At 41.9% G+C, this 13,914-nt stretch overlaps 1 protein-coding gene across 1 annotated transcript in view; it reads left to right on the top strand.

The window, feature by feature from the left end:
- Window positions 1-13,520, top strand: part of LOC110980607 (gamma-aminobutyric acid type B receptor subunit 1-like) — a 42,959-nt gene extending 29,439 nt beyond the window's left edge. Inside the window, exons 9-17 of the mRNA XM_022237450.2 lie at window positions 4-84; window positions 1,831-1,981; window positions 4,395-4,527; window positions 5,058-5,165; window positions 5,462-5,581; window positions 7,411-7,556; window positions 9,519-9,714; window positions 10,745-10,924; window positions 11,782-13,520. Of these exons, the coding sequence (XP_022093142.2) occupies window positions 4-84; window positions 1,831-1,981; window positions 4,395-4,527; window positions 5,058-5,165; window positions 5,462-5,581; window positions 7,411-7,556; window positions 9,519-9,714; window positions 10,745-10,924; window positions 11,782-11,859 (1,193 nt within the window). The 3' untranslated portion in view covers window positions 11,860-13,520. The remainder of the gene's footprint in view (window positions 1-3; window positions 85-1,830; window positions 1,982-4,394; window positions 4,528-5,057; window positions 5,166-5,461; window positions 5,582-7,410; window positions 7,557-9,518; window positions 9,715-10,744; window positions 10,925-11,781) is intronic.
- The last annotated feature ends 394 nt before the right edge of the window (window positions 13,521-13,914 follow it).

Raw genomic sequence — 13,914 nt, 5'->3', positions numbered from 1 at the left:
CAGATGGGAGTGAGGAGACTGTTGGTCTGTATTTGCCAGAGGAAGGTATACAGTGGACGAGGGAACAACAACTTACTTTCATTGGTAAAATACAAAAACGTTTTAATAAGCGTAGACATTTTCGTTGAGAGTGAAAGTACAGCTGGTTGACGAACTTTAAGATCGAAGGATTAAAGACACAAGGGAGTAAAGCCATTTCGGAAGAAATAACAGCTCGTATTTAGAAGGAATATCTTGCGACTGTATAGCAAAGAGCTAGATTGATCAGTCACTGGGTAATCCAGGAAGCAAATGACCACGGGAGAAGGGAAGCAACCATTGCGTGCATTATGAGAACATGCTGCGAGAAACCTCTCATAGATACTTCGTGCAGGGTGTGATGAAACCTCTTAGCAAAGTTTGGTCTGTTACCGGACAGTACCCCCGCCAGCTTTTTTGAGTTCCCGGATTTAGGATAACTCAAATTAGTTTTTTTCTTCTGTATAATGACTCAGATTGCTGTCATGCGTTCCCTATAGCTGAAGAACCTTTCAGTTCCATTCTGTCGGACTCTGTGCTCAATGCTTTTTAGGATTTATACGCGTAATAACTCGCCAAGTCTCCAGAGATTAATCCTGTCTTGAAATGAAGCTCACTTGTTTTCAGCTGCTTCTTTTGTCGTTCATTCCCCTCGACTGTGGTACAGAAGTGTGTGATTTTTCCCCATTGCGAAACATTTTAATACTTGCTACTGTAAAAACATTGCAACGCCTGGTGAAGGTTCAACGGCCGAATGTAACATTCCTCGAGTTCTTCCTCAGGGAGGATCGGAGTTACGTTTCCAATAAGCTGTGATACATGATATATTCAGGGATTACTGGGATAGCTGTCGGTGCCTCGACTCGCGAGTGGCTGTATGATACGCAGAACTGATGTTGGTAGGTAACGCAGACCTTAATAAGTGAAAAAAGTGGAGAAAATGCGCTCTGTCAGGGATCGCAGTTTCGTGTCCAAGTGGAGAATCTATACTTCAGTGAAACGTGCACAGAACTTCTTACCATGACAACCCTCTAGTTTCCTCAATTTTTTTCCGGGATGTCTCCACATGTTTCCTCAGGGACGTTTGCTAAACACCGTAAGCGCGCTCAGCCTTACGTTTCTTTGTTCCTCCCCTCCGAAGTCTTTCGCCCCACTCATAACTTGTCTAATGGCACGACATGACGTGAGTGTATTCAGTCTTGTCAGGGATTGAGCTGTTGATGATGATTGGATTCGATGAAATACTCGCAGGTCCAGCAATACATCTTTGGACTGTTAAAATGCAATCTCTTTGGAGTTTTTCAAATATCGTAGTTGCAAAAGTGGGTCTATGGAAGAGTAATCGGCAACATGTCACCGATTGACGTCACTCAGATTGGGGTCGAGGGCACATCACCGCTGCTCAAATGAAAAATAAATTAAAGTCGTGCAGATTGGGGCATAATTTTAATACCTTTTCAGCCAAAAGCGGGCAAAAAATGTACGGGACTTGACAGAGTAAACAGTCAACTTTAAACAGTCAACTTGATTACTTTTTCTACGCGTGAATTTATTCCTGCTCACACTTGGTATCCCATATTGAGAGTCGGACTTCTTTTATGTACATTTGGTTTCATAATGCTGAAAAAGGAAATAAAGTTCTTCATTTTGATTAAAATTGTTCAAGTTGTTTTTAATTTGTGAGATTTGCCATTCAAAACCTGTTCTTTGTGGACTTGTAGTAATTACAGGGGCAACCTAATTTATGATGTTATTTATCTTCATATCTGAAGATTTGTAAAATTGAATTCAATCGTACTTGTTGATTCTCAGGGGGTATCGCTCCTATGGATGGCCCGATGCGGGAGACCTTGTACATCGGCATTGATGCAGTGACGTTCGTCGCTTTCACGGTACTGGCTGTGATTGGCATGGGAGGTACGGTGGCGTTCCTCATCGTCAACCTCATTTACAGAGCTGAAAGGTACCCATTCCATTTTGTTCACTCGTCACAGAAAATCGTGTGAATTTAATGTACCGCAGACTCAATCCAAGCTTCTCGGGTAATTATGGTATAAAGGCATTTTCACTGGTCCACGTGACCTAATGTCTATTTTCCTCTGTCACGGGCGTATACAGCGGCATGACGAACTGTATTCAGAGCTTTATTTTAGGAAATGCGGGGGGGAGGGGCGACGCAGAGCCAGAAAGCGAATTCCATACGGTCGCTGTTGTGCGTGGTAGCCATTTTCCGGCAAGAGCTTTTGTGCTACAGGGATACATATGAGTAGACCTCTTTGGCTATCCTTGCCAATGGGTAACAAAACAGTTAGGCCTATCGGGAAGATGACTGCTGTGGGCAACTTCTCTACTGACAATGGTACATTTCATTTCATTTATTATTTCTCAGGTATCAAAACGGAGACAACAAACAAAGCTTACAAACAGAGACACAGCAAGTGACAAAATACGAAGAATAAGCCTGTAACACCCCTGAGGGATTGCCAAGAAGCGAACATAATCACTATCGTGAGGCTCTCTTAGGATGTTACCAGAAAAAAAATAGATAAATAAATAAACGAATAACATATGAACATCAACGAGAACAAATAAGATGGATAGGATTACAAATTAGATCAAGATTTTGCTAAGCTACAATGAAAATAATACTAAAAGACCTTCCAGGTTACGGCAGAGGTGAAGACTATAACGCAATTTGATGAAGAATTCAAGTAATTTTATGTTGAAGTGAACCTCACTGCCTATAGTGTATAGTTTACAAAGCACAGTTGCGAACCACTAACACTTGCGTGTTACGCTGGTGGGTGATTTTAAGGGGATAGTGCTTTCACGTTAATTGATACAAGAATTACCTGCTGAAGCAGCTGCCCGCAACATACATGTACTTGCCTATGTTACTGTACTCTACATTGCTGCGTGTACACTATGCACGTCACTTAAATTTGATGATGCGCAGTAATGTCTATAGAGGGCGTCTCTCAAAGTTTTAGGTCGTGATCAAATCATCTAGCTGCGGTAAGGAGTCACACACACCGTCCGATCCGACTACCCGTTACTTTTAAAGAGCGAGGCTTTTACAGAAAAAAAGTTTTACCTCACTACTAAATGGGGCCGAAATATGTTATGGTATTGATCGAGAATGTGTTGAAGTTGCTTTTGTCCTTAGTGTAAATGAACTTTGAGGCTACAAATCTGTAACCTTTCAAATCTAATATAACCTTTCAAATCAAAGCCAGCTCAACCGAACTTTTCCCCTCCGTTTTGTACCCACAACTACGCATAATAGGCTACTGCTGAAGTTGTTACGCAATTCAGGTAATACTGCAATGTATTTCGGCCCCATTCCGAACATATTCTTGTCAATATTCTGATCACGGAGCTACGCAGCCTTCAAAATTTATAGTAAAAGCCTCGTTCGTTAATAGCGGTGGGTAGTTAAATCGGGTAATGTGTATGACAATGGAGGAAGGACACAGGAGTTTTAACTCTGGCACTTCAAAGTGTTTAATGATGGTCGCCGCCGAGTCAGACAAACAATAGAAAACATTCCACAAATGCCTGATTACTGCCCGCGTCTTAGCCGGACAAGGGGGCCAGTAATATCCTGGCAATACTAGTAGTTTTTGGTTTGCAGTTAAATACAATTTATTGCTGTGAACAGGAAATAGAGGGAGAAAAAAGCATTAAATTTAATGTTGCCATGAGATCATACCAAGCACCAATAAATGCATGAATATTCAATTTTCTATACCTCAGTGCAGTTTTAAGGGGGAAGATTACCAGCGACAAATTATGGCGGCGATCACAGGGTACAAAGGGGTTTCGAGGCTGTGAAACAGATGGTGGGTAGCAAGCGTTCGCTGCGCTCTGGCTATGGACATACCAGGCATGCCAAAAAGTGGTAATTGGCTAGATGTTACAGCCCAGGCAGTTCAAACTCCTTCTGTGTCCTTCCTCTATGGTTGATTTGATCACGGGATCGATTTCACGCATGCAGTAAATCCAACAGAGAGTACAGTAGATGTATCGTTTGCCAAAGTAATGCATCGCCACAACTCCATGCTAAGGTTGTAAATACGGTGAACGTGACACAACCAGCCTGGAACCAAGACTGACATGTCATCGGTCATCAGTGCTGAAAATGCACTCGCAGGCAAACTTTCCTACCGTCTTATTTTTACAAGTGAAAAATGCGTTATGCGTTGGTTGTAAAATCTAAACCTAAAAAGTCCCAAGAATGGACGGCCAAGAGAACACTCCGTTGAGCAAGAAGACCAGTGGTGCATTGAAACATTTAAACACTATTAATTGAACTGTAGATACCACGAAGCAGCCCTCATAACTCACACTTTCCTGTCCTTATTTGCCACTTAAAGAGTGATTAAAATGTCGTGTCCCAACGTGAACAACGTGATAGCGGTCGGGTGCTTCATGTGTTACGTGGACGTTATCGTGGCTGGCCTGAACCAGAATGTTGTGTCACAGTGGGTCAGCAATGCAGCGTGCTTGGTAAGACAACTTCCATGCTGAGTCTCATTAATTTTTTGGTGTCTGCTTCGTTCGACTTTCCCCTGTCGCTCATTAGCGATTGTGTTTCATTCATGCATTGCACATGACATGAGTAGTTTGTAGTTGCTGTCAGTTTTTCTGCCCAAAGTTGTTGCCTTAGTTGCTAGTGATAGCGTGAGCGTCGCCGGCAATTTTTTTTCTTTCGCATTTCCCCTTTTCCCGCGGTTTAATTTTCATTTTGTTTTCTTTCAGATAACGCCACCCCCTTGCCCCTTGTGACACACGAATAATAGTTGACAAAGTATTAAACATTTTTTCTACTTGCTTGTTTGCCAGCCTGAGTACTCGCTATAAAAGTACACCTTGACTCCGATGCTTATGCTTTAAGCATGTTGCTTGCCGATTAATCCCTTGCTCACATAGCTATAGCTACTTAGCTTACAACTGCGTGTCGGTAGTTAGAGCCATAAAACCAAATATAAATCTAAACCATGAAGTACTCAAATCCAGCCTTCTGTCATTCATTTCAGGCCCAAGTATGGATTCTTCCGATATCTTTTTCCCTGGCATTTGGCGGACTCTTCGCAAAAACCTGGCGAGTTCACGTCATCTTTAGAAACAAGACCAAGCGCACAAGGGTATGTTGATCCTCAAGTTTCAACTTTCTTCTGCTTTCGTTTATTAAAAAAGCGATGTGCACGGCTACTGAAGCAAGGAGGACATTTAACCGTAGTCACAGTCTCCAGTTCTGAATGTGGAATTGTTGACAAGTGTTCCTTTGCAAACCTATTCCTGCTCTTCAGACAGCCTGGTTCTGAACTTCAGTCACATAGCTTAAAGAACTGATGCTCAAATGTAACTTGCCCCTGACACTTGGTAACACTTTATGATAACTTCCTTACACTCATTACTTTCCCCACCCACTCACCTCCAGATTGTGGATTACCATCTCTTTGTCATCATTGGCGTGGTTGTTGCTATTGATGTCGTCATCATATCAGTCTGGACTGGGCACGATCCCAGCCGACTTGTCCGCACTTCTCTTCCTGAGCAGGTAGGTGTCTGTGGCGTGTTTTAGAAAGAACAGTTTTTTGTTAGGTTTTGATCCATAAATGCTCAAAAAAGCTGGAATAAAAATACGGCATCTGTCATGATGGATAGAGACTACATTTACCGCCCCTTATCTTTGTATTAAAGAAATAAGATACAGATTTGCGCTGAAATATGTCCGCATGTCTGCGGTCGTTCAATGAGGTCTGACAAATTAAAGAAAGCTGGGAGAAAATATGCAACACACAGAAACCCAGAAGCCCAAAAGGTGCAAACAGAACATAAACGACGAATTTAGTCTGTAATGAAAAACATCCCGGTCCATGGTTCCTCATTATCCACTCAATGTCAGGAAACAGTCTGTAACATTTCTTGGTAAAAGATCCACTCTAAACAGCAAGATTTTGCAGTGCCTGTTTCAAATAATCGCGTGAAATCGGAATTAGAATAGGCAGGAATGGGACGCCTTGTTAGCTGCCCAGAATGGAGGAAGAGTTGCACGACTGCAAAAGTCGAATTTCTGGCGTGTTTGATTAAAATGGTGCGTTCCTGACCTGAATCGAAGATTTGACCTTGAAACTGAGCATGTGCCTGTCAGACCCCTTTGCGAATTAACTGTGCTTGGCGTAACTGTGTGGCTGGATATGACTACCAAATGCAAAGAATGCAACTGTTTAAAGATCTCATGCAAATATTGCAAGACTGGATAATAAATCCTTCCTCTCAATAAGGCAAAAATATGCATTCTTAAGCTAAATTGTCTTGACCCTAGTTTCAATATTTTGAATTTAAAGAGTGACATTTTCTCGAAGGTTTAGCAGAAACAAAATTAATAAACAACAGTGGGAACTCTCCTTGACTATTTCACCTCGGATACAATACTTTATAATAATATAATATTTCGCAGAAGATCTCTTCTCTCAAGGTCCGCGATCTTGAACGATTCAATTAGTTTCAACAGTAATTCGATTTTTGATGCAGCTTCCGGACTTCTCTGGCTCTTTGTCGAATGAAGCGAATTGAATTATGATACGTCAGAAGTTCGACATTTAGTTTTAGCCTGACGAGCATTTGAAATGGTTTCCAATACAAACACAGTTATGAACCACCACGCACGGTGTTTCGTGGTAAAACACAAAAGTCATGTTTGTTTGAACCGTTAATTTGACCGGTGAAGGATTTTTCAAACCTTGGCTTATTCAGCGAGGATAGGGAAAGGGGGCAAGTTGTCGCCAGTGAAATGTTGCCATAAGTTTTCAAGGGGAAGTGAAACGCCAGAATTTTAGAAACACTAAAGGAGTCAGGAATGTTTTTTTGCAGACCAAAACAATGGACAGTGATTTTCAGAAAAAATTCCATGCTCCCTACCGAAGTCCCGAATAAGCCTTTTTTTCAGTTTGCAACTGCAGGAAAAGCATTTAGGGATCACTCAAAGAGAAAATGGCTTTTCAGTGCATATCGATTTTGATCACTTTAATTGAGGTTTCTAAGAATGCATAACAAACAATTACTGATTTTTAGCGGAACTATATGACACCTATTTCCTCAAAAAGAAAACCATCTCGTCACTGTATATTCCTGATAAACGAAGCACCAAAGACCTTGAATATCCTGTCTGTAGCAAAAACCTTGAGACAGATGCTTTCTAGACGTTAAACAACCCGATATCCTTGAGGTGTTTGGCCTATAAGAGTATTCGCATATTTTGTTTTGTGAGACAAATCTTTGGTGTTGGCTGCCATGACTACCATGAGCGACATTGAATGCATGATTAAAATCTGTGCACAGTGAAATGTATCGGATTGCCAACATGGAATGTACTTCTCATGACAGGTTGACACAGCGGCTGATAAGATCACTATAAGAATGGTGGACAAATGTGACTCACCCGAGTCACCCAGATTTCTCTGGATCGGCATCATATTTTGTTGGAAAGGAATCCTACTGATGTTTGGGGCCTTTCTGGCGTGGGAAACGAGGTAAGTGGCAGGAAAAAAATATATCACGTGTGCTGTGCTGTTCAGTGTTGTAGTCGAGACCACTTAAGACCTTTACAAAACCATACAAGACCAGCACAAGACCCCCAAATGAATTCAGGCCACAAGCTATTCAAATAATTTACAACAAGAGCATTCTTTTGTCATTGTTCAACCTGTTACTCGTGACTGGTCTTGTGTCTCGTCTTATGCATGGTCTTGTGATGGTCTCGACAACAACACTGTTGTAAGCTTCACCGACGATATAATACAAGCTTAAGGCGTCTTTGATATGGCTGTTATGGATTGCAGGGGCAGATCCAGGAAGAATCCGTTTGCGAGTTAACTTTGACCAAAATCTGGCACACTGAGTTCTTTAAATTCACGTGATCATAACTTGAATTGTCCATACCAAAACCACTGTTGCTATACCTCGTGATGCGGGGCAAGCTTTTGCTTGATTCATGAGGTTTAGCAACAGTGTCTTTAGTCTGGGGAATTCGAATCGTTATGTGTTTATGTGTAATCAGATAACTCAGTGTACCAGATTTTATTCGAACTGAACTTGCAAACAGCTTATTTGTACGGGGTGTTTTGCCGGTCAGGTTCTTTAATGTCTAATTGTTGCAGACAACTGGACACATAGGTAATGCATTACGTAATATTCATCGTAGGATGTCCCCTTTTATTATTATTATTACGGTTCTGTACCTTTAAAAATGCATATTTATTTATTTTGTGGCAGAGCAGGGGGTTGACCCCAAACCGACCCTCTGGACCCCCCCCATTTCAGTGACGAAAACGAAGGCTCCATGTAGAGGAACAGAGAAGAATATGTAGCGATTAATAAAATTGCATGATGTATCACCACAGAAATAGTGTTTCCAGCGTTGTCATGCTGGTATAATGATCCTGGAGATACATTTGATGACGATAACACTTAACAGTGATAAAACGTTGGTCAGTAAGGTAATAATGGCAAGCTTATTGAAGGCAACGGGAAGGACAAGACGTAACAGTGAAAATAGCGACAATTATACTCAGACTTACGAAAACAAGTCCGAATTTACAAACGGGTTTGAGTTTATGCCACAACCACAATGACATTTATTTCATTCCAATATTCATCAGCGTTCCGGATACCGATGGATTTGCAAACCGGTCACATTATTTCTCAGTGGGCCACATGCCAAACACTTGAACACCACTGTGCACCACATGTGCACAGACCCAAGCCACATTGGGTACACTACGAACACCACTGTGCATCACATGGGCACAGACCCAAGCCACATTGAGTACACTACGAACACCACTGTGCATCACATGGGCACAGACCCAAGCCACATTGGGTACACTATACGAACACCACTGTGCACCACATGTGCACAGACCCAAGCCACATTGGGTACACTACGAACACCACTGTGCACCACATGGGCACAGACCCAAGCCACATTGAGTACACTACGAACACCACTGTGCATCACATGGGCACAGACCCAAGCCACATTGGGTACACTATACGAACACCACTGTGCACGACATGTGCACAGACCCAAGCCACATTGGGTACACTACGAACACCACTGTGCACCACATGTGCACAGACCCAAGCCACATTGGGTACACTACGAACACCACTGTGCACCACATGGGCACAGACCCAAGCCACATTGGGTACACTGCAAGCACAATGATTACCTAGTCTTTGGCTTGCTGGAAATAATGCATCTTATCTTGAACTGCTGATAAAATGGATTATTATGATGAAAAGGGCGGGGAAATGACAAGAAGTCGATTACAAAACAAGGCTGACAATATACATGAAAATGATGACGAAACAGCATCGCCAAAAATAAAGATGACGGTATACCTTGCTGGAAATAAATCGCGTCTTGAGTGTTAAGGCAAATCAGCTCTAAAAACGCCGAATTAATATGTGAAAAAAATCTTGGATTGCAGAAAGGTAACCATTCCTCAGCTGAATGATTCCAAGTACATTGCTGTGGCTATCTACAACGTGGCTGTTCCAAGCATCATCGTTGCCCCTCTGGTTACCTTCATCAGCACCGATTTGCCTGGCGTCTCTTACATCCTCACTGCATCCTGCATCCTCTTCGGGACAACTGTCACCAACTCTTTGATTTTTATTCCTAAGGTACGTTGTGCATAGGCTGATTTCTTTATGTACATCGCTATATGTATGAGTTAATGACCACTATGACATTTCAATCATGGGACGCAGAAAAAGTGTCCATTTTCAAAAATCTTAGGTCCCGCACTATAACACATTTCCTTTCTAAGATTCACCAGGGTCTTGCTGGCTTCCAATTATTGCCTTATATATGAGCACCAGGAGCACAGCCTGTTTTTTTTAAACCAGAATGTTGTGGCCGATCGGCATTTTTAATGCATTTCAAACTACGTTTCCTGCTTATGCCCACCACGACAACCCACTAAAATTGTCCCAATTATAAATATCAGATATTTGATGACGAAAGTTGCGTGTCAAAGCAAAATGAACTTTTCAAATACGGGCGATTCACAATAGTGCGCCTCCAAGAGTTTGCAACACGTTGGCCAGTAACAACTCGCCAAATATGTCGACCCTTTCCAAACGCGCATTGAGTCGAGAGATTTTGCGCATTGTGATTGGCCAACGCCTTGCAAACTCTTGGAGGCGCACTCTTGTGAAACACTCGTATTAGAAACTTTTTTGTGTGTTTAGTTTACTCACATCAAAATGTTCACGCCATCAGTCGATGGGTTCTTGGTAAGTGTTCCGTACGATGCATCGCGATGGAAGGGGCCATTTCATCATATTTTTTAGTGTTTACCAGAGTGTTTCCTCAGTTTGAAACATCTTTCTGCGATCGTCTTTCGAGTTAATGTTTGCTGAGGTGCAATATGTCCGCCGCCCATCACGAGTGGATAAGGCTACACATTTTTACGTCCTCATAAACTTGAAACTTCGACTTCATGGTCTGTGTTTCTGCCCTGAAACCATCTCATGAAGGTTTGAGGAAAATAACCTGACACAACTGAAATTTATAAACCAAAAATATACAGAAACAACAGAAGTACACAGAACCGAGGATTCGACAGCTGAGGCTATAGTCCTATTTGTCATCTTATGTTTCTGTTCTTTGTTTAATTACTAAGTCCATTTCATGCTCTCTCCTCTTCAGATTGTTGCGCTGAGGCAGGGAAAGTCGAATAGCAACTCACAAGATCAGCACCCGTTTTCCGTACATAATCAAGTCGGTCCAGCGCTAGAAAGACTAGCTACGTGCAGCAGTAGCGTGGATGATTCAACGATCAGGGAAAAAGAGAAGGAAATAAAAGACCTGAAAAACAAGTTGAAAAGGGTAAATTAATGGTTGCAATGAATGTTGTAATTGCAATTCAGCGCGAAGTTATAGACAGTGCTGGAAAGCAGCTAAAGAATAAACGCAAGTTCATTGCCTCTTGATTACTGTTCCTCGCTGTGCATTTACAATACGTATTAACAATTGTGCACTATCACAGAATGAATGTATACGTTTAGATGGATCGATACTTACGGTTGAGGTGCAGAGTTCACACAAACGTGGACTAAAAGTGTTTATTTAATTACATTTAAGGCTTTGCTGGTTCTTGGCAGCCATTGTTTTCAGTAGCTGACCAGCAAGCAAATTCACTTTATTTACCTGGACAAACATTAGAGTAAGTTCATCAGATAAGTTCATACGTGAAAGGAACGGTTGCCAGGAGACGAAGTGACTGACCACACACGCATTTTCAATAGTATTTACATTTTAGAAGAAATCTGTGAAACCGACATGGTTCCACTTTCATTTTATGCATGGTTATGAAGCTTACAGAATTGGAGTTTGAGTGTTATTCCCCATAGCGGGCCATTGTCCTTCAGCTTTTAGCATTGTTTTCATTTACGAGACATTTGCACCGCCAAATTCATGATGTCATTCTTACCGCGAACATGTTTTGTTCTCACTTTTACCGTCGGGTTTTGTGCCTTCGATTACATCACACTTCTGCTCACGAAATATAGATATGCATTAGTACAGGAAATAAAGATGTCAATATGTAAAAATTATGTAAAATGGACAAAAAGATGAATGAATGTACAAGAGCTACGTTAAACCCTTACACTGCCTAATCCCTTTAAGCATTCTCAAAGATCCCAAATCAGTGTTTTCCTCTTATTTTCGTTTATGATATGCAGAAAGACGAAGAGATTGAAAGGATCAAGGAGGTACTCGAGCGTACAGACCATGGGCAGGGAACGCGACCAGAGGGATGAGCGACCTTGCCTGGGCAGGACACAATACCGTGTCTGACAGCGCTCCACCCATCATGCTCCGCTTTTTCCAACCCCGCCGACGTGCAAGGTTCTTGATGACGGTCTGATGAAGTCACAACGAGCAATGCCGCCGGGTTATACAGTAGTCTTGATTCCGAGACCTCCCAGTATGTAGTTCAGACCTGCCAACCTTGCCGTACTCCTTCCGTGAGGTCAAGCATTGCCACCCAATAAATTGAAAGGTATTTAAATGAGCCTTCACTTCATTTAAGATTTTAATCTATTGTGTGGTAATGCCTGACCTCAGGAAGGAGTAGGGCTGGGTCTGTGTAGTTAATTCTGCAATCACGAACCATCACTCTGTTAGAGGGCGCTATCTCCAGACGAACCACCATCTCGGGAATAGACCTTTTCACTAATGAATTCATAATTATGCACGCATGTACACAAATAACCTTGACAGCAAGGACCACTGAAAATGTGCAGGGTTGCGATGTTGATTTTCTCTCAGGTTTTCTGGCTTTGTTCATTTTTTATCTTCAAAAAATCCTATTCGATCGTGTTGCTATTAGTTTCTTATGCATGCTGGGTTTTTCCTGCTTAATCTCGCGAGCACATGCAGAAAGTCTTTTTACATAGCTCTAAAAATCAGGTTGGAAAACACGAATACCAAGTTTATACAAACCTGGCACACATCCACATTTGAACGGACAGTAACACATGCGGACCACGACGTACACCGAAAACGCGTCTACAAAAAGCCTGCGTCTAGTCTGGATCTCTAACCAGATGATTCCGACTAATCTCCTCAAATCAAGGTTCCGATATCGCTCAGTGCCCACGTGACTAACATATGGGATCCACCCAGGGCTTTCCTTGTGACCCTTGGCGTGTGGTGTCATGATCTATTTACCTACGTGGGTGCTGACGCAGGGATTTTTTTTATAGGATACCGTCAATCTATGAATAAAACAAAACCGGTAGTGAATGTTTGACATTTTGCAATGCAGATAAAGATATACGGTGACAAACAGATAAAGATCCATTTAAACATTCCATTTGTCACCTCGTGAATCATTTCATTCTGATTTATATTTCATGTACGACTTTATTACATGGGTTGTCTTCAGCTCCTGAAATTGCGAGAGAATTTTCTAAGTTTGTGGATTTCATTTATCCCTGTCTAATCTCCGTAAGTTCACAAGGAAACAAACGCAACTCAGCATATTGCGAAGCACTGGCAGTAGGGCCTCTTAGGTACCTGCTCTCAGTAACAGTTGAAGAACAGCCGAACAAAGCCATGTCTCCACAAGGATACGAATTTCGGAATACCCAACGAATCTTCCATTTATATGAAATCTCCTACACTCACATGCCGTTTTACCTTTTTGCTGGAGTGCCCTGACAAAGGGTAGGCCTATTCGTATTTATTACGTTAAACACTCTCGTTTTTAGATCCTTCTGTTCAGTCTTGGACTTACGTGCCGTTTTGGAACAAGCAAGACGAAGTTGTAACCTGATCCTTTCCAAGTCAGTTAAAATACTAACCAAATTATAAGTTACCACAAGAGTTACGCTGTGTTACATGGGTGACACTATAATAGGAGGAAATTACTATTTGTTTTACTGGGACTATCTTGAATAAACCATCATAAAACGGAGAGTGTCTGAATATTAATAAAAATAATTTTTTTAGACAGTGTGTCTGTATTTCGTAACTGTTGGCCGCTCGTCAAGGAAACGCTTTTAATTGGATCGTCGTCAACGGAGCCGTTTATCTTTACAAAAACCTGTACGCAGTTTCAATAACAAGAAGCAGCAAGAGTGCTCATCGTATATAATCCATTAATGCTAAGCTCGTAATCATCACAGCAGAAACGCCAGCTAAACTGACTTCCATCTCGCAGGCCAGTGCGTTTGTTCCACACGGTATATGCACAAACGGGGTTACTCTCTGGAAAAAAGAACTGGGTGCAAGATGGCTACCACGCAAAGCCCCTATTAACGCAGCACCTGCTGCTCAGTCTGACTCGAGCCGCCTAAAACTGACTCCAG

Source organism: Acanthaster planci, linkage group LG10 (assembly GCF_054643075.1).
Source record: "Acanthaster planci isolate LZ-2023a linkage group LG10, COTS_SCS, whole genome shotgun sequence".
Classification (NCBI taxonomy): Eukaryota; Metazoa; Echinodermata; class Asteroidea; order Valvatida; family Acanthasteridae; genus Acanthaster; species Acanthaster planci.
Note: the sequence above shows the minus strand (reverse complement) of the source record. Positions and strands in the feature narration are given on the sequence as shown.